Raw genomic sequence first — 22633 nt, 5'->3', positions numbered from 1 at the left:
CCAAAAAACCCAAAAATTCCCAAATGTCCCAAAAAACCCCAAAATCCCCAAATGTCCCAAAACCGCCCAATCCCCCAAAATCCCCAAATCTCCCCAAATCTCCCCAAATCCCCAAGTGTCCCAAAATGTCCCCAAATGCCCCCAAATCCCCTCAAATCCCCAAATGTCTCAAAACCCCCCAAAATCCCCCAAACTCCCCCAATCCTGAAATATCCAAAAAACCCCAAAAATCCCCAAATCCCCCAAAATCCTCCAAATGCCCCCAGTATCCCCCGAATCTCCCAAAATCCCCAAATGCCCCCAAATCCCCAAATGTCACAATATCCCCCGAATCCCCCCAATCCTGAGACCCCCCAAATCCCCCCAAAATCCCCCAAAACCCCCCAAAATCCCCTAAATCCCCCCAAAATCCCCGCAGCCGGGACTGCCCCATTTTCTACATGCGCCGCAAGGTGCAGAAGGACCTGGAGGCGCAGCAGGAGCTGCTCCGGCGCTTCGGGGAGCCCGACTGGTGACCCCAAAATCCCCCAAATCCGCCCCAAAACCCCAAAATTTGGGATTTTCGGGGCCCACTCACCCCCCCAGCCCCGGCTTTTTGTATGGGAAGTTTAATAAAGAGCGAGTTTTTAGTGATTCCGTGTGGTTCTCTATCGGTTTTTTGAGGTTTTATGGGTTTTTTAATAATTTTGGGGGGTTTTTTGGAGTTTTTTGGGGATTTTTTTGGGTTTTTTGGGATTTTTTGGTGTTTTCAGGAGGAATTTGCATTGATCGCTGCGGCCGCTAGGCGGCGCTGCGCGGGAGGCGTGGCTTGCTGATTGACACCTCCCCCGCCCAATCAGCGCGCAGAACCGCCCCGCCGCGCCGACCCGCGGGCGTGGCCTCGCTTTCACCCATGACTGACAACCCCCGCGCCCAATCAGCGCTGCGGGGCGTGGGCTAACCCTGATGGGCGTGGGCGCCGCCCAATCATCACGCGGCGAGCGGGAAGCGGCGGCCAATGGGGAGGCGCGCGAGGGGGCCGGCGGCGGCCCCGCCCCCGCTATAAAAGGCCGCGGCGCTGAGGGCCGCCGCTGGCGCTCACAAGATGGCGGAGGCGGCCAATTGCACCATGGAGGTGAGAGCGGCGGCGGCGGCGCGGGAAACGCCGGGCCTGAGGGCAGAGCGGGCCCGGGCCTGAGGGCAGAGCGGGCCCGGGCGGGCGGGCAGGGCGCGGGGAGGGCGCTGGGGGGGCGGCTCTGAGGGGATGGGGGGGGTTTGAATTGCTCTGAGGGGATTGGGGGGAGCTCTGAGGGGATTGGGGGGGTTTGAATTGCTCTGAGGGGATTGGGGGGGGCTCTGAGGGGTTTTGAGGGGATTTTTGGGGTTCTGAGGGGATTTTTGGGGTTCTGAGGGGATTTTTGGGGCTCTGAGGGGATTTGTGGGGCTCTGAGGGGTTATGAGGGGATTTTTGGGGCTCTGAGGGGATTTCTGAGTCTCTGAGGGGCTTTGAGGGGATTTTTGGGGCTCTGAGGGGATTTTTGGGGCTTTGAGGGGATTTTTGGGGCTCTGAGGGGCTCTGAGGGATTTCAGTGAGGGCTGGGGTTTTTTATGGAATTTTGGAGGATTTTAATGAAATTTTTGGGGTTTTAAATGAAATCTCGGGGGTTTAAATGAAATTCTGGGGGGTTTTAGTGAGATTTTGGGGGTTTTAGTGAGATTTTGGGGATATTAGTGAGATTTTGGGGGTTTTAGGTAGATTTTGGGGATTTTAGTGAGATTTTGGGGGTTTTAGGTAGATTTTGGGGATATTAGTGAGATTTTGGGGGTTTTAGGTAGATTTTGGGGATATTAGTGAGATTTTTGGGGTTTTAGTGAGATTTTGGGGATTTTAGTGAGATTTTGGGGTTTTAGTGAGATTTTGGGGATTTTAGTGAGATTTTGGGTTTTTATGAAATTTTGGGGGTTTTAGTGAGATTTTGGGGGTTTCAGTGAGATTTTGGGGGTTTTAGTGAGATTTTGGGGGTTTTAGTGAGATTTCGGGGATTTTAGTGAGATTTTGAGTTTTTTTATGAAATTCTGGGGGATTTTAGTGAAATTTTGGGGGTTTCAATGAGATTTTGGGGGTTTTAGTGAGATTTTGGGGGTTTTAATGAGATTTTTGAGGTTTTAGTGAGGAATTGGGGTTTGTAGTGTGGGTTTGGGTGTTTTAATGAGATTTTGGGGTTTTAGTGAGGATTTGGGGTTTTTAGTGAGGATTTGGGGGTTTTTATGAAATTTTTGGGGTTTTTATGCATTTTTGGCGGATTTTAACGAGGTTTTGGTGTTTTAAATGAGGATTTGGGGCTTTAGTGAAATACTGTTTTATTTATGAAATTTTGGGGGATTTTAATGAGGTTTTGAGTGAGATTTTGGGGTTTTTAGTGACATTTGGGGGATTTTAATGAGGTTTTGGGGGGGTTAATTAACTTGAGGGGGTTTAATGAGATTGGGGGGGTTTTGTCGTGACTGGGGGGAACACAGGAGCAAATTCCCAGGGACCCCAAAATTTTGGGTCTGGGACCCCAAAATTCCCAGGGACCCCAAAATTTTGGGTCTGGGACCCCAAAATTCCCAGGGACCCCAAAATTTTGGGTCTGGGACCCCCCCAGGTTTCCAGGGACCCCCAAAATCTGGGTTGTAACCCCCCCAAATCTCCTCTGACCCCCAAAATTTGGGGTTTCAGTCCTCCCCGATCCTCAAAGTCGCCCCAAATTTTGGTCCTGACCCCCCTAAACCACCAAAATTTGGGGTCTTGAGCCCCTGTATCCCCTCTGCCCCCCAAAAATGGGATTGTGACCCCCAAAAATTGGGCTTGTGACCCCCTGCCCCATTTTAGGGTTCCCCAGCCCCATTTTAGGGTGTCCAACCCCAACTTAGGGACCTCCCACCCCTTTTCTAGGGACCCCCAACCCATTTTTGGGGTCATTCACCCCATTTTTAGGCTCCCCAACCCCAATTTTGGGGTCCCCCACCCCAATTTTGGGGTGCCCGGCCGGTTTTGGGGTGCCCGGCCGGTTTTGGGGTGCCCGGTGACGTCTCTCGTTCCTCTTTCCCCAGAATTTTGTAGCCACCCTGGCTAACGGGATGAGCCTGCGGCCGCCTCGGGAGGAAGTAAATATTCCCCAAAAACCCCAAAATCCGGGAAAAACCCAAATTCTGCCCCCAAAAAACCCCAAAATCCGGGAAGAACCCAAATTCTGCCCCAAAATCCGGGAAGAACCCAAATTCTGCCCCAAAACACCCCCAAAATCCGGGAAAAACCCAAATTCTGCCCCAAAAAAACCCCAAAATCCGGGAAAAACCCAAATTCTGCCCCAAAACCCGGGAAAAACCCAAATTCTGCCCCAAAATCTGGGAAAAACCCAAATTCTGCCCCCAAACACCCCCAAAATCCAGGAAAAACCCAAATTCTGCCCCCAAACACCCCCAAAATCCGGGAAAAACCCAAATTCTGCCCCAAAACCCGGGAAAAACCCAAATTCTGCCCCAAAATCTGGGAAAAACCCAAATTCTGCCCTAAAAAACACCCAAAATCCGGGAAAAATCCAAATTCTGCCCAAAAAACCCCAAAATCTGGGGAAAACCCAAATTCTGCCCCAAAAAAACCCAAAATCTGGGGAAAACCCAAATTCTGCCCCAAAAAACCACCAAAATCCGGGAAAAACCCAAATTCTGCCCCCAAAAAACCCCGAAATCTGGGAAAAACCCAAATTCTGCCCCAAAAAACCCCAAAATCCGGGAAAAACCCAAATTCTGCCCCAAAAAACCCCAAAATCCGGGGAAAACCCAAATTCTGCCCCAAAAAAACCTAAAATCTGGGGAAAATCCAAATCCAGCCCCAAAAAACCCCAAAATCCGGGAAAAATCCAAATCCTGCCCCAAAAAAAACCCCAAAATCCGGGAAGAAACCAAATTCTGCCCCAAAAAAACCCAAAATCTGGGGAAAACCCAAATTCTGCCCCAAAATCTGGGAAAAACCCAAATTCTGCCCCAAAACAGCCCAAAATCTGGGGAAAACCCAAATTCTGGGGGATAAAGTGAAATTCTGGGGAAAAGAAATCCCAAATGCAGCCCCAAAAACCCCAAATCCGGGAAAAATCCCAAAATTCTGGGGAAAAAACCCCAAATCCGGGAAAAATCCCAAAATTCTGTGGGAGAACCTGAAATTCTGGTGAGAAAAAACAAAATTCGGTGGGAAAACCCAAAATTCTGGGGAAAAGAAATCCCAAATGCAGCCCCAAAAACCCCAAATCCGGGAAAACACAAAATTCTGAGGGAAAAAAGTGAAAGAATTGGATTTTCCTGGGATTTTACGGGATTTTAGTGGGATTTTGGTGCTTTTAGGGGCATTTTAATGGGATTTTTGTGGGATTTGTTGTTTTTAATGGGATTTTAGTGGGATTTTGGTGTTTTTAATGGGATTTTAGTGGGATTTTGGTGTTTTTAGGGGGATTTTAATGGGATTTTGATGGGATTTGGTGGTTTTGATGGGATTTTTGTAGGATTTATTGTTTTTTATGGGATTTGGGTGGGATTTTGGTGTTTTAATGGGATTTTAATGGGATTTTAATGGGATTTTGGTAGTTTTAATGGGATTTTAATGGGATTTTAATGGGATTTTAATGGGATTTTGGTAGTTTTAATGAGATTTTAATGAACTGTTGGTGTTTTAATGGGATTTTAATGGGATTTTGGTAGTTTTAATGGGATTTTAATGGGATTTTAATGGGATTTTGGTAGTTTTAATGGGATTTTGTTGTTTCTAATGGGATTTGGGTGTGCTTTCAGTGTTTTTAATGGGATTTCAGTGGGATTTGGGTGGGATTTGGGTGTCTTTATTGGGATTTGGGTGGGATTTTGGCGTTTTATTGGGATTTGTGGGATTTGTGTGGGATTTTAGCGTTTTAATGGGATTTGGGTGGGATTTGAGTGGGATTTGGGTGGGATTTTGGTGTTTTATTGGGATTTTGGCGGGATTTTGGTGGGATTTTGGTGTTTTATTGGGATTTTGGCGGGATTTTGGTGGGATTTTGGTGTTTTATTGGGATTTTGGCGGGATTTTGGTGGGATTTTGGTGTTTTATTGGGATTTTGGCGGGGTTTTGGTGGGGTTTTGGCGTTTTATTGGGATTTTACCGGGATTTTGGTGGGATTTTGGCGTGTTACCGGGGTTTTGGCGGGATTTTGGTGGGATTTTACCGGGATTTTGGTGGGGTTTTGGCGTTTTATTGGGATTTTGGCGGGGTTTTGGCGTGTTACCGGGGTTTTGGCGGGATTTTACCGGGATTTTACCGGGATTTTGGTGGGATTTTGGTGGGATTTTACCGGGGTTTTGGTGGGATTTTGGTGGGATTTTACCGGGGTTTTACCGGGGTTTCGGCGTTACCGGGGTTTTGGTGGGATTTGAGTGGGATTTTGGCGTTTTACTGGGATTTTACTGGGGTTTTGGTGGGATTTTGGCATTTTACCGGGGTTTTACCGGGGTTTTGGCGTTTTACCGGGGTTTTACCGGGGTTTTGGCGGGATTTTGGCATTTTACCGGGGTTTTACCGGGGTTTTGGCGTTTTACTGGGATTTTGGCAGGGTTTTGGTGGGATTTTATCGGGATTTTACCGGGGTTTGGGCGTTACCGGGGTTTTGGTGGGATTTGAGTGGGATTTTGGCGTTTTACTGGGATTTTACCGGGATTTTGGTGGGATTTTGGCAGGGTTTTGGCGGGGTTTTGGCATTTTACCGGGATTTTACCGGGGTTTTGGCAGGGTTTTGGTGGGATTTTGGCGTTTTATTGGGATGTTGGTGGGGTTTGGGCGTTACCGGTGCCCGGGGCGGGCTGGCGCGGGGGTCCCGGCCCCTGGCCCAGCTCCTCGTGCCCCCAGGTGTCGTGCCCGCCCCCCGAGGGCAGCGCCAAGCCCTCGGCCGAGGACATGACCTCCAAGGATTATTACTTCGACTCCTACGCCCACTTCGGCATCCACGAGGTAAAAACCCAAATCCGCCCCAAACCCACCCAAAACCCTCCCAAAAATCCTCCCCGCGGCTTTAACGGGCATTTCTGGGGCGATTTTGGCCGGGTTTGGTGTCCAGGAGGTACCAAAAACGCCCAAAATCCGCCCAAAATAATCAGAAATGAACTCCAAATCCATCCCAAATCATCTGAAATGAACCTAAAATTGCCTGAAATGAACCTAAAATTGCCTGAAATGAACCCAAAGTTCCAGCAGAATTCGTCCTGAGGGGATCTGGGGGGTTTAAAGGGGATTTTTGGGGGGATTTTGGCTGGGTTTGGATCCTGTGCCAAATTTGGCATCCACGAGGTACCAAAAGTGCCCAAAATCACGTGAAATCCACCCAAAATCCACCCAAAATCGTCTGGAATCCACCCAAAATCCACCCCAAATCATCTGAAATCCACCCACAATCACCCCAAATCCACCCAAAATCACCCAAAATCACCCAAAATCATCTGAAATCCACCCACAATCACCCAAAATCACCCAAAATCATCTGGAATCCACCCAAAATCCACCCAAAATTATCTGGAATCCACCCACAATCACCCCAAATCCACCCAAAATCACCCCAAATCCACCCAAAATCATCTGGAATCCACCCAAAATCACCCCAAATCATCTGGAATCCACCCACAATCACCCAAAATCACCCAAAATCACCCCAAATCCACCCAAAATCCACCCAAAATCACCCAAAATCCACCTAAAATCATCTGGAATCCACCCACAATCACCCCAAATCCACCCAAAATCACCCAAAATCCACCCAAAATCACCCCAAATCCACCCAAAATCACCCAAAATCCACCCCAAATCATCTGAAATCCACCCACAATCACCCAAATCCACCCAAAATCCACCCAAAATCATCTGAAATCCACCCACAATCACCCAAAATCACCCAAAAATCATCTGGAATCCACCCAAAATCCACCCAAAATTATCTGGAATCCACCCACAATCACCCCAAATCCACCCAAAATCACCCCAAATCCACCCAAAATCATCTGGAATCCACCCAAAATCACCCCAAATCATCTGGAATCCACCCACAATCACCCAAAATCACCCAAAATCACCCCAAATCCACCCAAAATCCACCCAAAATCACCCAAAATCCACCTAAAATCATCTGGAATCCACCCACAATCACCCCAAATCCACCCAAAATCACCCAAAATCACCCAAAATCCACCCAAAATCACCCCAAATCCACCCCAAATCATCTGGAATCCACCCACAATCACCCCAAATCCACCCAAAATCACCCAAAATCATCTGAAATCCACCCAAAATCCACCCCAAATCATCTGAAATCCACCCACAATCACCCAAATCCACCCAAAATCACCCAAAATCCACCCAAAATCACCCAAAATCCACCTAAAATCATCTGAAATCCACCCACAATCACCCAAAATCCACCCAAAATTCACCCAAAATCATCTGTAATCCACCCAAAATTCACCCAAAATCATCTGGAATCCACCCAAAATTCACCCAAAATCATCTGGAATCCACCCAAAATCCACCCGAAACTCGTCCTGTGGGGTTCGGGGAGTTTTGGGGGTTTAAAGGGGATTTTTGGGTTGATTTTGGCTGGGTTTGGATCCTGTGCCAAATTTGGTGTCCAGGAGGTACCAAAAGTGCCCAAAATCCACCCAAAATCACCTAAAATTAACCCAAAATCACCTAAAATTAACCCAAAATCACCTGAAATTAACCCAAAATCACCTGAAATTAACCCAAAATCACCTGAAATTAACCCAAAATCACCTAAAATTAACCCAAAATCACCTGAAATTAACCCAAAATCCCCCACCTGGGGAAGCAGCTGCAATTTTGGGCTCCCCAGGTGATTTTTGGGGTTCAATTTTTGGGGCTCCCCAGGTGAGTTTTGGGGTTCCCAGCTGATGTTTGGGGTGGGATTTTAGGGAAAATTTTAAGTGGAAATCGCCAAATTTTGCTGGAATTCCGGTTTTTTTTTAACTCCTCAAATCCCCGGGTGATTTTTGGGTTCCCAGCTGATTTTGGGGTGGGATTTTAGGGATGAAATAATTAAATTTTACTGGAATTCAATCCGATTTCGCTGGGAATTCCGGGGTTTTTTTAACTCCTCAAATCCCAGCTAATTTTTGGGGTTCCCAGCTGATTTTGGGGTGGGATTTTAGGGATGAAATACTAAAATTTTACTGAAACTTCATCCAATTTCACTGGGAATTCCGGGTTTTTTTAACTCTTCAAACCCCAGCTGATTTTGAGTTCCAAGCTGATTTTGGGGTGGGATTTTAGGGATGAAATAATTAAATTTTACTGGAATTCCATCCGATTTTGCTAGGAATTCTGGTTTTTTTTTAACTCCTGAAATCCCAGCAGAGTTTTTGGTGTTCCCCAGCTGATTTTTGGGTCTCCCCAGCTGATTTTGGGGTGGGATTTTAGGGATAAAATAATCAAATTTTACTGGAATTCCATTTTTTTTTTAACTCCTCAAACCCCAGCTGATTTTTGAGTTCCAAGCTGATTTTGGGGTGGGATTTTAGGGATGAAATAATCAAATTTTACTGGAATTCCATCCGATTTCACTGGGAATTCCGGGTTTTTTTTTAACTCCTGAAATCCCAGCTGAGCTTTTGGTGTTCCCCAGGTGATTTTTGGGTTCCCCGGGTGATTTTTGGGTTCCCCGGGTGATTTTTGGGTTCCCCAGGTGATTTTTGGGGTGGGATTTTAGGGACAATTTTGAGCAGAAATAATCAAATTTTACTGGAATTCCATCCGATTTCGCTGGGAATTCCGGGTTTTTTTTAACTCCTCAAATCCCAGCAGAGTTTTTGGTGTTCCCCGGGTGATTTTTGGGTTCCCCAGGTGATTTTTGGGTTCCCCGGGTGATTTTTGGGTCTCCCCAGCTGATTTTGGGCCGTTTCCTCCCCCAGGAGATGCTGAAGGACGAGGTGCGGACGCTGACCTACCGCAACTCCATGTTCCACAACCGGCACCTGTTCAAGGACAAGGTGGTGCTGGACGTGGGCAGTGGCACGGGCATCCTCTGCATGTTCGCTGCCAAGGCCGGTGCCAGGAGAGTTATTGGGGTAAATTATCCTGATTTTGGGTCAGTTTGGGTCAGTTTGGGTCAGTTTGGGGCAGTTTGGGTCAGTTTGGGTCAGTTTGGGTCAGTTTGGGGCAGTTTGGGGCAGTTTGGGTCAGTTTGGGGCAGTTTGGGTCAGTTTGGTGCTGGACGTGGGCAGCGGCACGGGCATCCTCTGCATGTTCGCTGCCAAGGCTGGTGCCAAGAGAGTTATTGGGGTAAATTACGGGGATTTTGGGTCAGTTTGGGTCAGTTTGGGTCAGTTTGGGTCAGTTTGGGTCAGTTTGGGTCAGTTTGGTGCTGGACGTGGGCAGCGGCACGGGCATCCTCTGCATGTTCGCTGCCAAGGCGGGTGCCAGGAGAGTTATTGGGGTAAATCCAGGGGATTTTGGGTCAGTTTGGGTCATTCTGGGTCATTCTGGGTCAGTTTGGGTCAGTTTGGGTCAGTTTGGGGCAGTTTGGGTCAGTTTGGGTCAGTTTGGGTCAGTTTGGGTCAGTTTGGGTCAGTTTGGGTCAGTTTGGGTCAGTTTGGGGCAGTTTGGGTCAGTTTGGGGCAGTTTGGGGCAGTTTGGGGCAGTTTGGGGCAGTTTGGGGCAGTTTGGTGCTGGACGTGGGCAGTGGCACGGGCATCCTCTGCATGTTCGCTGCCAAGGCGGGTGCCAGGAGAGTTATTGGGGTAAATTATCCTGATTTTGGGTCAGTTTGGGGCAGTTTGGGTCAGTTTGGGTCAGTTTGGGGCAGTTTGGGGCAGTTTGGGGCAGTTTGGGGCAGTTTGGGGCAGTTTGGGGCAGTTTGGGGCAGTTTGGTGCTGGACGTGGGCAGCGGCACGGGCATCCTCTGCATGTTCGCTGCCAAGGCTGGGGCCAAGAGAGTTATTGGGGTAAATTATCCTGATTTTGGGTCAGTTTGGGTCATTCTGGGTCAGTTTGGGTCACTTTGGGTCAGTTTGGGTCAGTTTGGGGCAGTTTGGGGCAGTTTGGGTCAGTTTGGTGCTGGACGTGGGCAGCGGCACGGGCATCCTCTGCATGTTCGCTGCCAAGGCTGGTGCCAGGAGAGTTATTGGGGTAAATTATCCTGATTTTGGGGCAGTTTGGGTCAGTTTGGGTCAGTTTGGGGCAGTTTGGGGCAGTTTGGTGCTGGACGTGGGCAGTGGCACGGGCATCCTCTGCATGTTCGCTGCCAAGGCTGGTGCCAGGAGAGTTATTGGGGTAAATTATCCTGATTTTGGGTCATTTTGGGGCAGTTTGGGACAATTTTGGGGTCACAGGGTAGATTTTGGGCTCCTAGGGTGGTGTTGGGGTGGATTTTGGGGTCCCGGGGGGATTTTTGGAGAGGATTTTGCCATCCCAGGAATGTCTGGGATGGATTTTGGGGTTTTGGGAGAGATTTTGGGCTGGATTTTGGGGTTTTGGGGTCTGAGGAGGTGTCGGGGATGGATTTTTTGGTTTTTGGGGGGGATTTTGGGGTGGATTTTGGGGATTTTGGGGTCCCTGACGTCCCTCCCCAGATCGAGTGCTCCAGCATCTCCGACTACGCCGTCAAGATCGTCAAGGCCAACAAACTGGACCACGGTGAGAGCCCCAAAATGCCCCAAAATCACCCCAAAATCACCCGAAAACAAACAAAAACCACCCCAGAACCACAGGGAACCCCAAACCCCCAAAATCACCCCAAAACAGCCCAAAAATCACCCCAAAAATGTAAAAAAACCACCCCCAGAACCACGGGGAGCCCAAAATCCACGCAGAGCCCCAAATTCCCTCAAAATCATCCCAAAATCACCCCCAGACCCCCCAAACCCACCCAAAATCCCCTCAAATAATCCCAAAATCTTCAAAACTTCGCCCCTAAATTGTCAAAAATTCCCCTGAGATGCTCAGAAATTCTCCCATAAATCCTCAGAAATTTCCCCATAAATTCTCAAAAATTCCCCCAAAAATCCTCCAAGATTGCCCCAAAACCCTCAAAAATTTCCCAAAAATCTCTCAAAATTCCCTTAAATCAACCCCCCCGTTCCCTCCCTTAAAAAAAACCCCAAGAAACCCAAATAAACACAAGAAAACAAAACAAAAAAATAACCAAACCTAAAAATTCTCAAAAAACCTCTAAAAAGCGCCAAAAAATGTCAACAAATCCCCAAAATCCTCTAAGAAAATTTAAAAAAATATCGGAAAAATCCCAAAAAACCCCAAAAAATCCCCAAAAAATCCCCAAAATCCTCTAAAAAATTTTTTTAAAAAATCAGAAAAATAAAAAAAAAAACCCCAAAAAATCTCAAAAAAAACCCCCAGAAATCCCAAAAAAACCCCAAAAAAACCCCCAAAAAACCCCCAAAATCCTCTAAAAAAATTGTTAAAAAATCAGAAAAATCCCAAAAAAATCCCCAAAAAATCCCCAAAAAAACCCCAAAAAATCCTCTAAAAAAATTTTAAAAAAATCAGAAAAATCCCAAAAAAACTCCCAAAAAATCCCCAAAAATCCCCAAAAAACCCCAAATAATCCCCAAAAAAATCCCCAAAATCCTCTAAAAAAATTTTTAAAAAATCAGAAAAATCCCAAAAAAACCCCCAAAAAATCCCCAAAATCCTCTAAAAAATTTTTTTAAGAAATCAGAAAAATCCCAAAAAAAACCCCAAAAAAATCCCCAAAAAATCCCCAAAATCCTCTAAAAAAACATTTAAAAAATCAGAAAAATCCCAAAAAAAACCCCAAAAAAATCCCCAAAAAATCCCCAAAATCCTCTAAAAAATTTTTTAAAAAAATCGGAAAAATCCCAAAAAAAGTCCCGCAAAAATCCCCAAAATCCTCTAAAAAATTTTTTTAAGAAATCAGAAAAATCCCAAAAAAAACCCCAAACAAACCCCCAAAAAATCCCCAAAATCCTCTAAAAAAATTATTTAAAAAATCAGAAAAATCCCCAAAAAATCCAAAAAAAACCCCCAAAAAGTCTCCAAAAAATCCCCAAAATCCTCTAAAAAATTTTTTAAAAAAATCAGAAAAATCCCAAAAAAATCCCAAAAAATCCCCAAAAAATCCCAAAAATCCTCTAAAAAATTCTTGAAAAAATCGGAAAAATCCCAAAAAAACCCCTTAAAAAATCCCCAAAAGAATCCTAAAAAAAACCCTCAAAAAATCCCCAAAATCCTCTAAAAAATTTTTTTAAGAAATCAGAAAAATCCCAAAAAAAACCCCAAAAAAATCCCTAAAAAATCCCCAAAATCCTCTAAAAAAACATTTAAAAAATCAAAAAAATCCCCAAAAGAAAAAACCAAAAAATCCCCCAAAACCCCCCAAAATCCTCTAAAATTTTTTTTAAAAAATCAGAAAAATCCCCCCAAAAAATCCCCAAAAAAACCCCAAAATCCTCTAAAAAAACATTTAAAAAATCAGAAAAATCCCCAAAAAAATCCCAAAAAACCCCCAAAAAATCCCAAAAAACCCCCAAAAAACCCCAAAAAATCCCAGAAAAACCCCCAAAAAATCCCCAAAAAATCCCCAAATAATCCCCAAAAAAATCCCAAAAAATCCCCAAAACCCCCAAAACCCCCCAAAACCCCCCAAAACCCCCAGACCCCCCAAGATCCGTCGCCCCAACGCGGAATTGCGGGCTCTCCGGCCTGTCCCGTTGCAGTGGTTTCCATCATCAAGGGCAAGGTGGAGGAGGTGGAGCTGCCGGTGGCCAAGGTGGACATCATCATCAGCGAGTGGATGGGCTACTGCCTCTTCTACGAGTCCATGCTCAACACCGTCATCTACGCCCGCGACAAGTGGCTGGTGAGCCCCAAAATCCGGGGATTCGCCCCAAAAATCCTGGGGATTGACCCCAAAAATCCTCCCAAATTGACCCCAAAAATCCCGGGATTGACCCCAAAAATCCTCCCAGATTGACCCCAAAATCCCCCCAGATTGACCCTAAAAATCCTCCCAGATTGACCCCAAAAATCCTGGGGATTGACCCTAAAAATCCTGGGGATTGACTCCAAAAATCCTCCCGGATTGACCCCAAAAATCCTCCCAAATTGACCCCAAAAATCCTCCCAAATTGACCCCAAAATCCTGGGATTCACCCCAAAAATCCTGGGGATCGACCCCAAAATCCCGGGGATTGACTCCAAAATCCTGGGGATTGACCCTAAAAATCCTGGGGATTGACTCCAAAAATCCTCCCGGATTGACCCCAAAAATCCTCCCAAATTGACCCCAAAAATCCTCCCAAATTGACCCCAAAATCCTGGGATTCACCCCAAAAATCTTGGGGATCGACCCCAAAATCCCGGGGATTGACTCCAAAATCCTGGGGATTGACCCTAAAAATCCTGGGGATTGACCCTAAAAATCCTGGGGATTGACCCTAAAAATCCTGGGGATTGACCCCAAAAATCCTGGGGATTGACCCCAAAATCCTGGGGATTCGCCCCCAAAATCCGGGGATTCGCCCCAAAAATCCTCCCAAATTGACCCCAAAATCCCCCCAGATTGACCCTAAAAATCCCTCCGGATTGACCCCAAAATCCTGGGGATTCGCCCCAAAATCCCTCCGGATTGACCCCAAAATCCCACCGGATTGACTCCAAAAATCCTGGGGATTGACCCTAAAAATCCTGGGGATTCACCCAAAATCCTGGGGATTGACCCCAAAAATCCCCCAGGATTGACCCCAAAAATCCCGGGATTCACCCCAAAATCCCGGGATTCACCCCGAAATCCAGAGGGATTCGCCCCAAAATCCTGGGGATTTACCCCAAAAATCCAGAGGGATTCACTCCAAAAATCCCGGGATTCACCCAAAAATCCTGAGATCTTCCCCATTAAAACCTGGGAATATTCCCATAAAATTTTGGGAATTTTCCCATAAAATTTTGGGAATTTTCCCATTAAATTCAGGGATAATTCCCACTAAAACCTGGAATTTTTCCCATTTAATTTTGGGATTTTTTTCCCATTTAATTTTGGGATTTATTCCCACTAAGAACTTGTGATTAATTTTGGGATTTTTCCCCAGTAAAAGCTGGGAATTTTCCCAATAAAAGCTGGGAATTTTCCCAATAAAAGCTGGGATTTTTCCCAATAAAAGATATGATTTTTCCCAATAAAAGCTGGGATAACTCTGATTTATTTTGGGATTTTTCCCCAGTAAAAACCCGGGATTTTTCCCAATAAAACCCGGGATAACTCTGATTTATTTGGGGATTTTTCCCAATAAAACCCGGGATTTTTCCCAATAAAACCCGGGATAATTCTGATTTATTTTGGGACTTTTCCCCAGTAAAAACCCGGGATTCTTCCCAATAAAAGCTGGGAATTTTCCCAATAAAACCCGGGATTTTTCCCAATAAAAGCTGGGATAACTCTGATTTATTTGGGGATTTTTCCCAATAAAACCCGGGATTTTTCCCAATAAAACTCGGGATAACTCTGATTTATTTGGGGATTTTTCCCCAGTAAAAACCCGGGATTTTTCCCAATAAAAGCTGGGATAACTCTGATTTATTTTGGGACTTTTCCCCAGTAAAAACCCGGGATTTTTCCCAATAAAACCCGGGATAACTCTGATTTATTTTGGGATTTTTCCCAATAAAAGCCGGGATAACTCTGATTTATTTTGGGATTTTTCCCAATAAAACCCGGGATAACTCTGATTTATTTTGGGACTTTTCCCCAGTAAAAGCCCGGGATTTTTCCCAATAAAACCCGGGATAACTCTGATTTATTTTGGGATTTTTCCCAATAAAAGCCGGGATAACTCTGATTTATTTTGGGACTTTTCCCCAGTAAAAACCCGGGATTTTTCCCTCGGAAATTCGGGATTTCCCCCAATAAAATCCAGACCAAATCCTCCCCAATCCCGTTCTTTTCCCGTCTCTGTGAAACCCGGGATGGTTCCCATGGATTTTTCTCTCTTTTCCCCATTAAATTCCGTTTTTTCCTGGAAATTTGGGATTTCGGGGCGCCAGAGCCCGTCGGGGCTGATCTTCCCGGACCGCGCCACGCTCTACGTCACGGCCATCGAGGACCGCCAGTACAAGGACTACAAGATCCACTGTGAGAATCGGGAATCGGGAAGATTCGGGGGGATTGATTCGGGGCGATTGATTCGGGAATTTTATCACATTTTGGGGATTTTTTGGGGATTTTATCACATTTTGGGGATTTTTGGGGATTTTTTGGGATTTTTTTCAAATTTTTTGGGATTTTATTGAGGATTTTTTGGGATTTTTTTGAGGATTTTTTGGGAATTTTTTTCAAATTTTTGGGGATTTTTTGAGGATTTTTTGGGAATTTTTTTCCAATTTTTGGGGATTTTTCAAAGATTTTTTGGGAATTTTTTTCAAATTTTTAGGGATTTTTTGGAGGATTTTTTGGGAATTTTTTTCAAATTTTTGGGGATTTTTTGGGATTTTTTTTCAAATTTTTTGGGATTTTTCGGAGGATTTTTTGGGAATTTTTTTCAAATTTTTTGGGATTTTTTGGGAATTTTTTTCACATTTTTTGGGATTTTTTTGAGGATTTTTTGGGAATTTTTTTCAAATTTTTTGGGATTTTTTGGGAATTTTTTTCAAATTTTTTGGGATTTTTTTGAGGATTTTTTGGGAATTTTTTTCAAATTTTTTGGGATTTTTTTGAGGATTTTTTGGGAATTTTTTTCAAATTTTTGGGGATTTTTTGAGGATTTTTTGGGAATTTTTTTCCAATTTTTGGGAATTTTTCAAAGATTTTTTGGGAATTTTTTTCAAATTTTTAGGGATTTTTTGGAGGATTTTTTGGGAATTTTTTTCAAATTTTTGGGGATTTTTTGAGGATTTTTTGGGAATTTTTTTCCAATTTTTGGGAATTTTTCAAAGATTTTTTGGGAATTTTTTTCAAATTTTTGGGGATTTTTTTGACGATTTTTTGAGGTTTTTTTCACATTTTTCCGAATTTTTTTTTGAGGATTTTTAAGGGGATTTTTTCCTTGTTTTTTTTGGTTTTTTTTTCAAATTTTCCAGGAGTTTTTTTAGGATTTTTGGGTTGTTGGTTTTTTTGGGTGTTTTTTGGGTTTTTTTAAGGGGGTTTTTGGGGATTTTTAAAGGGGTTTTTGGGGATTTTTTTTTTTTTTTCAAATTTTTTGGGGGAATTTTTTGAGGATTTTTTGGGTTTTTTTTCAAAATTTTCTGCAATTTTTTGAGGATTTTTAGGGGGATTATTTTTTCAAAATTTTCAGGATTTTTTTGAGAATTTCCCATTTTTGGGTTTTTTTAGGTAGAAAGTTTCCCATTTCTTGGATTTTTGTTGGGGATTTTCCCATTTCTGGGTTTTTTTTTTTTTTTGCGGGATTTTCCCATTTTAGGTTTTTTTTTGGTGGGAATTTTCCCATTTCTTGGTGGGAATTTTCCCATTTTTGGTGGGTTTTTTTGTGGGATTTTCCCATATTTTTATAATTCTTGGTGGGAATTTTCCCATTTTTTTGTGGGAATTTTCCCATTTTTGGTGGGTTTTTTTTGGGGATTTTCCCATATTTTCGTATTTTTTTCTGGGAATTTTCCCATTTTTGGTGGGTTTTTTTTGCGCGATTTTCCCATATTTTTGTATTTTTTTGTGGGAATTTTCCCATTTTTGGTGGTTTTTTTTGTGGGAATTTTCCCATATTTTTGTATTTTTTGGTGTTTTTTTTTGCGGGATTTTCCCATATTTTTGGGTTTTTTTGTTGGGGATTTTCCCATTTTTGGTGGGTTTTTTTTGGGGGATTTTCCCATATTTTCGTATTTTTTTCTGGGAATTTTCCCATTTTTGGTGGGTTTTTTTGGGGGATTTTCCCATATTTTTGGGTTTTTTTGTTGGGGATTTTCCCATTTTTGGTGGTTTTTTTTGCAGGATTTTCCCATATTTTTGTATTTTTTGTTGGGAATTTTCCCATTTTTGGTGGGTTTTTTGCGTGATTTTCCCATTTTTGCTGGTTTTTTTGCAGGATTTTCCCATTTTTGGTGGGTTTTTTTGCGGGATTTTCCCATATTTTTATAATTCTTGGTGGGAATTTTCCCATTTTTTTGTGGGAATTTTCCCATTTTTGGTGGTTTTTTTGCAGGATTTTACCATATTTTCGTATTTTTTTGTGGGAATTTTCCCATTTTTGCTGGTTTTTTTGCAGGATTTTCCCATTTTTTGGTGGGTTTTTTTTGCAGGATTTTCCCATTTTTGGTGGGTTTTTTGCGGGATTTTCCCATTTTTGCTGTTTTTTTTGCAGGATTTTCCCATTTTTGGTGGTTTTTTGCGGGATTTTCCCATATTTCTGTATTTTCCGGTGGGAACTTTCCCGTTTTTGGGGAATTTCCCCCAATTTTGCCTTTTTGCAGGGTGGGAGAACGTCTACGGCTTCGACATGTCCTGCATCAAGGACGTGGCCATCAAGGAGCCCCTGGTGGACGTGGTGGACCCCAAGCAGCTGGTGACCAACGCCTGCCTCATCAAGGTGCCCAAAATTGCCCAAAATCGCCCCAAATTAGCCCAAAAATTACAACCATTAAAAAACTCAAAAAAAACCCAAAAAATACCCCAAAAAATCCGAAAAAACCCAAAAAATATCCCCAAAAACATCTCAAATTTATCCCCAAAATCCTGAGCAATTCCTGCCTCATCAAGGTGCCCAAAATTGCCCAAAATCGCCCCAAATTAGCCCAAAAATTACAACCATTAAAAAACTCAAAAAAAACCCAAAAAATACTCCAAAAAATCTGAAAAAACCCAAAAAATATCCCCAAAGAAATCTCAAAATTATCCCCAAAATCCTGAGCAATTCCTGCCTCATCAAGGTGCCCAAAATTGCCCAAAATCGCCCCAAATTAGCCCAAAAATTACAACCATTAAAAAACCCCCCAAAAAAACCCCCCAAAATACAAAAAAAAAATAAAAAAAACCCCAACAAATATCCCCAAAAAATCTCAAATTTATCCCCAAAATCCTGAGCAATTCCTGCCTCATCAAGGTGCCCAAAATTGCCCAAAATCGCCCCAAATTAGCCCAAAAATACCAACCATTAAAAAAACCCCAAAAAAACCCCAAAAATACAAAAAAAAAAATTAAAAAAACCCCAAAAAATATCCCCAAAAAATCTCAAATTTATCCCCAAAATCCTGAGCAATTCCTGCCTCATCAAGGTGCCCAAAATTGCCCAAAATTGCCCCAAATTAGCCCAAAAATTACAACCATTAAAAAACTCAAAAAAACCCCAAAAAATACCCCAAAAAATCTGAAAAAACCCAAAAAATATCCCCAAAAACATCTCAAATTTATCCCCAAAATCCTGAGCAATTCCTGCCTCATCAAGGTGCCCAAAATTGCCCAAAATTAGCCCAAATTATCCCAACAATTTAAAAAATTCAAAAATACAAAAAAAAAAAAAAAAAGAAATTAAAAATAAATCCCAAAATTCTCCCCAAAATCCTGAGCAGCTCCTGCCTCACCACGGCGAATTCCCAAAAAATTCCCAACGTTTTCTCCATTTTCCCCCTTTTTTCCTTTTTTTCTCCATTTTTAACCCCATTTTTCCCCATTTTTTCACCAATTTTCCCCATTTTTTCACCGTTTTCCCCCATTTTTTCACCGTTTTTCCCCATTTTTAATCATTTTTCCCGATTCTGGCGTTTTTCTCCCCAGAAAGTGGACATCTCCACGGTGAAGGTGGAGGAGCTGGGCCTGGGGTCATTTCAGGCCATTTTAATCTCATTTTCTCCATTTTTAGGCCATTTTTTCACCAATTTTCCCCATTTTTTCACCGTTTTTCCCCATTTTTAATCATTTTTCCCAATTCTGGCGTTTTTCTCCCCAGGAAGTGGACATCTCCACGGTGAAGGTGGAGGAGCTGGGCCTGGGGTCATTTCAGGCCATTTTAATCTCATTTTCTCCATTTTTAGGCCATTTCTAACCCGATTTTCCCCATTTTTTCACCGATTTTCCCCATTTTTTCACCGTTTTTAATAATTTTTCCCGATTCTGGTGTTTTTCTCCCCAGGAAGTGGACATCTACACGGTGAAGGTGGAGGAGCTGGGCCTGGGGTCATTTCAGGCCATTTTAATCTCATTTTCTCCATTTTTAGGCCATTTCTAACCCGATTTTCCCCATTTTTTCACCGTTTTTCCCCATTTTTTCACCGTTTTTCCCCATTTTTAATCATTTTTCCCGATTCTGGCGTTTTTCTCCCCAGGAAGTGGACATCTACACGGTGAAGGTGGAGGAGCTGACCTTCACGGCGCCCTTCTGCCTGCAGGTGAAGCGCAACGATTACGTGCACGCGCTGGTGGCGTACTTCAACATCGAGTTCACGCGCTGCCACAAGAGGACCGGCTTCTCCACCAGTAATCCGGGGCAAAAAAAGCCAATTTTGGGCAATTTGGGAATTTTGGGAATTTTTTGGGAATTTTTCGGGGTTTTTTTTGGGGGTTTTTGGGGTTTTTTGGGGATTTTTCGGTGATTTTTCGGACCCACTTCAACATCGAGTTCACACCACAAGAGGACCGGCTTCTCCACCAGTAATCCGGGGCAAAAAAACCAAATTTTGGGCAATTTGGGAATTTTGGGGCTGATTTTGGGGTGTTTTTTGGGGTTCCAGGCCCCGAGTCGCCGTACACGCACTGGCAGCAGACCGAGTTCTACATGGGTAGAAAAACAGCTGAAAACTGGGGAGAAAAAACTACAAAATCAGGGAAAAAACGAGATTTTAAAATGCTGAAAAAACCAGAAGAAATTGGGAGAAAAAGGGGTGAAAAATAGCTGAAAAATCAGAAAAAAACAGCTGAAAAATCAGGAAAAAACAGCGGAAAAATCAGAAAAAAACAGCTGAAAAATCAGAAAGAAATAGCTGAAAAATCAGGAAAAAACAGCTGAAAAATCAGGAAAAAACAGCTGAAAAATCAGAAAGAAATAGCTGAAAAATCAGAAAAAAATAGCTCAAAAATCAGGAAAAAACAGCTGAAAAATCAGGAAAAAATAGCTCAAAAATCAGGAAAAAATAGCTGAAAAATCAGGAAAAAATAGCTCAAAAATCAGAAAAAACCAGCTGAAAAATCAGAAAAAAATAGCTGAAAAATCAGGAAAAAATAGCTAAAAAATCAGAAAAATATAGCTAAAAAATCAGAAAAAAAAGCTCAAACCTCGGGGTGAAGGGCAGGGCGGGTTCCCCTGATTTGGGGTGATTTCGGCTGATTTTGGGCTGATTTTGGGGTGATTTGGGGTGGTTTTGGCTGCTCTGCAGGCCCCGAGTCGCCGTACACGCACTGGAAGCAGACCGTGTTCTACATGGAGGAATACCTGACGGTGAAGAGCGGCGAGGAAATCTTCGGCACCATCACCATGAAACCCAACGCCAAGAACAACGTGAGGCGCCCGGGGGATTTTGGGGGATTTTGGGGGGTTTTGGGGTTTTTTTGGGGGTTTTTTGGGGTTTTTTTGGGGGTTTTTTTGGGGGATTTTTTCCCACTTAAGTTTTGCGTTGTGGCGGGTTTCGGTCAGTAGGGGGCGCTCCCAGTGAGGTTTGGGACCCAAAATTGGGGATTTTGGACCCAAAATTGGGGTTTGACACACAAAATTGGGGATTTATGACCCTTAATTGGGGATTTATGACGTTAAATTGGGGTTTGAGACCCAAAATTGGGGGTTGGAGACCCAAAATTGGGGTTTGAGACCCAAAATTGGGGATTTCTGACTTTAAATTGGGGATTTCTGACCCAAAATTGGGGTTTGGAGACCCAAAATTGGGGATTTCTGACCCTAAATGGGGTTTGAGACCCAAAACTGGGGGATTCTGACCCAAAATTGGGGTTCTGACTCAAAATTGGGGTTTGAGACCCAAAATTGGGGGTTCTGACCCAAAATTGGGGATTTCTGACCCAAAATTGGGGTTTGACACACAAAATTGGAGATTTCTGACACAAAATTGGGGTTTGAGACCCAAAATTGGGGGTTCTGACCCTAATTTGGGGTTTGGGGCACCAGAATTGACATTTGAGACCCAAATTTGAGGATTTCTGACCCAAAATAGGGGTTTTGAGACCCAAAATCAGAACTTGGGGACCCAAAATTGAGATTTTTTAGGGAGCCGGAATTGGGGATTGATTCCCAAATTTGGTGTTTCAGACCCAAAATTGGGGCTTGGTGACACCTCAGGGATATTTGGGGACATTTTGGGGACAAATGTGGGGATTTCAGGGACATTTTGGGGTAAAAGGGAGGATTTTGAGGGGATTTCGGGGTAAATTTGGGGTTTTCGGGGGAGGAGTTTCAATTTTGGGGCATTTTTTGGGTTTTCCCACGGGATTTGGTGGGTGGAGTTTGGGGTGAGTTTGGGGACATTTGGGTGGAATTTTGGGGTGAATTCGGTGATTTTGGGGGTGCTTTTCAGTCCGGGGGATTCGGGGGATTTTTGTGCATTTCCGGGTGCCCCAAAATCCCAATTTTTTGCCCCAAAAGCGCGACCTGGACTTCACCATCGACCTGGACTTCAAGGGGCAGCTCTGCGAACTCTCCTGCTCCACCGACTACCGCATGCGTTAGGGACCCCAAAATCCCCGGAATTCACCCCAAAACCACCCCGAACTCGCCCCCAGACCCCCCCTCCAAATCCCCCCAAAAATTCCCCCAAAATTCCCCAAAAACCCCCAAAAAAAACCCCAAAAAATCCCCAAAAAAAAACCCGGAATTGGGGCCGCTGCAGTTCCCGTCCTTCACCACGCGGGGGCACCAAAACCCCAAAATTTGGGTTTTTTGCCCCAATTTGGGACCCGAATTTTTGGGTTTTTTTTTTCCTTTTTCAGCTCCAAACTTTTGGGGTTTTCCCGATTTTGGGACCCGAATTTTTGGGAATTTTCCCTCAATTTGGGGACCCGATTTTTGGGGGTTTTTCCCTTCATTTTGGGACCCTGAAATTGTCTCCTGACCCCAAATTTTGGGGTTTTTTTTCCCCATTTTGGGACCCCGAATTTTGGGGCTTTTTCCTCATTTTGGGACCCGGATTTTTTGGGATTTGACTCCTGAACTTTGGGGGTTTTTCCCCATTTTGGGACCCCCAAATTTTGGGGTTTTTTCCTTTTAATTTGACCCAAAACTTTCGGGGTTTTCCCGCATTTGAGACCCAAATTTTTCAGTTTTTTTCCCCAAATTTTGGAGTTTTTTTCCCCATTTTGTTCCCCAATTTTTGGTGTTTTTTTTTTTCCTCATTTTGGGGACACCCAAATTTTGTTGTTTTTTTGTCCCAAACTTTTGAGGTTTTCCCCCCAAATTTTTTGGGGATTTTGGGGATCCCCGAATTTCTTTTCCCCCCAAAATTTGGGATCCTCACCTTGACCCCCCCAAAATTCGGGAGTTCCCCAATTCCTCCCCCTCCCCCATCCCAAATTTTGGGGTTTTTGGGGCCGTTGGGGTGGGGGAGGGGAATTGGGGGGGTTTGGGGTCCCCCCCCGATTTTGGGGGGCCGGGGCCGCCCCTCCCCCCTTTGTAAGTTATGTTTTTATATCAAATAAAGGCAAATAAAGGGGGAGGGGCTCCGCCTGGCGAT

At 43.9% G+C, this 22633-nt stretch overlaps 2 protein-coding genes across 6 annotated transcripts in view; both read left to right on the top strand.

Moving 5' to 3' along the window:
* POLD1 (DNA polymerase delta 1, catalytic subunit) overlaps positions 1-633 on the top strand; it is a 38467-nt gene extending 37834 nt beyond the window's left edge. For both annotated transcript variants that reach the window (XM_085565892.1, XM_085565891.1), the window contains exon 26: positions 419-633. In XM_085565892.1, the coding sequence (XP_085422018.1) occupies positions 419-515 (97 nt within the window). In that variant the 3' untranslated portion in view covers positions 516-633. The remainder of the gene's footprint in view (positions 1-418) is intronic.
* Positions 634-930: 297 nt separating this feature from the next.
* Positions 931-22630, top strand: PRMT1 (protein arginine methyltransferase 1). Of its 4 annotated transcripts, XM_085565908.1 has the most exons (11): positions 1070-1114; positions 3076-3129; positions 5894-5995; positions 8959-9114; positions 10618-10681; positions 12742-12884; positions 15065-15152; positions 17441-17556; positions 19289-19439; positions 20336-20457; positions 21550-22630. In XM_085565908.1, the coding sequence occupies exons 1-11, from the start codon at positions 1085-1087 to the stop codon at positions 21631-21633; spliced, it is 1110 nt and encodes a 369-aa protein (XP_085422034.1). In that variant the 5' UTR covers positions 1070-1084; the 3' UTR covers positions 21634-22630. The 4 variants fall into 4 exon arrangements, with proteins under 4 accessions (XP_085422037.1, XP_085422034.1, XP_085422036.1 ...); XM_085565910.1 differs by lacking the exon at positions 3076-3129; XM_085565909.1 differs by lacking the exons at positions 20336-20457; positions 21550-22630 and adding an exon at positions 19694-20249.
* The last annotated feature ends 3 nt before the right edge of the window (positions 22631-22633 follow it).

Source organism: Lonchura striata, chromosome 37, assembly GCF_050655825.1.
Source record: "Lonchura striata isolate lonStrDom1 chromosome 37, ASM5065582v1, whole genome shotgun sequence".
Lineage (NCBI taxonomy): Eukaryota > Metazoa > Chordata > Aves > Passeriformes > Estrildidae > Lonchura > Lonchura striata.
Note: the sequence above shows the minus strand (reverse complement) of the source record. Positions and strands in the feature narration are given on the sequence as shown.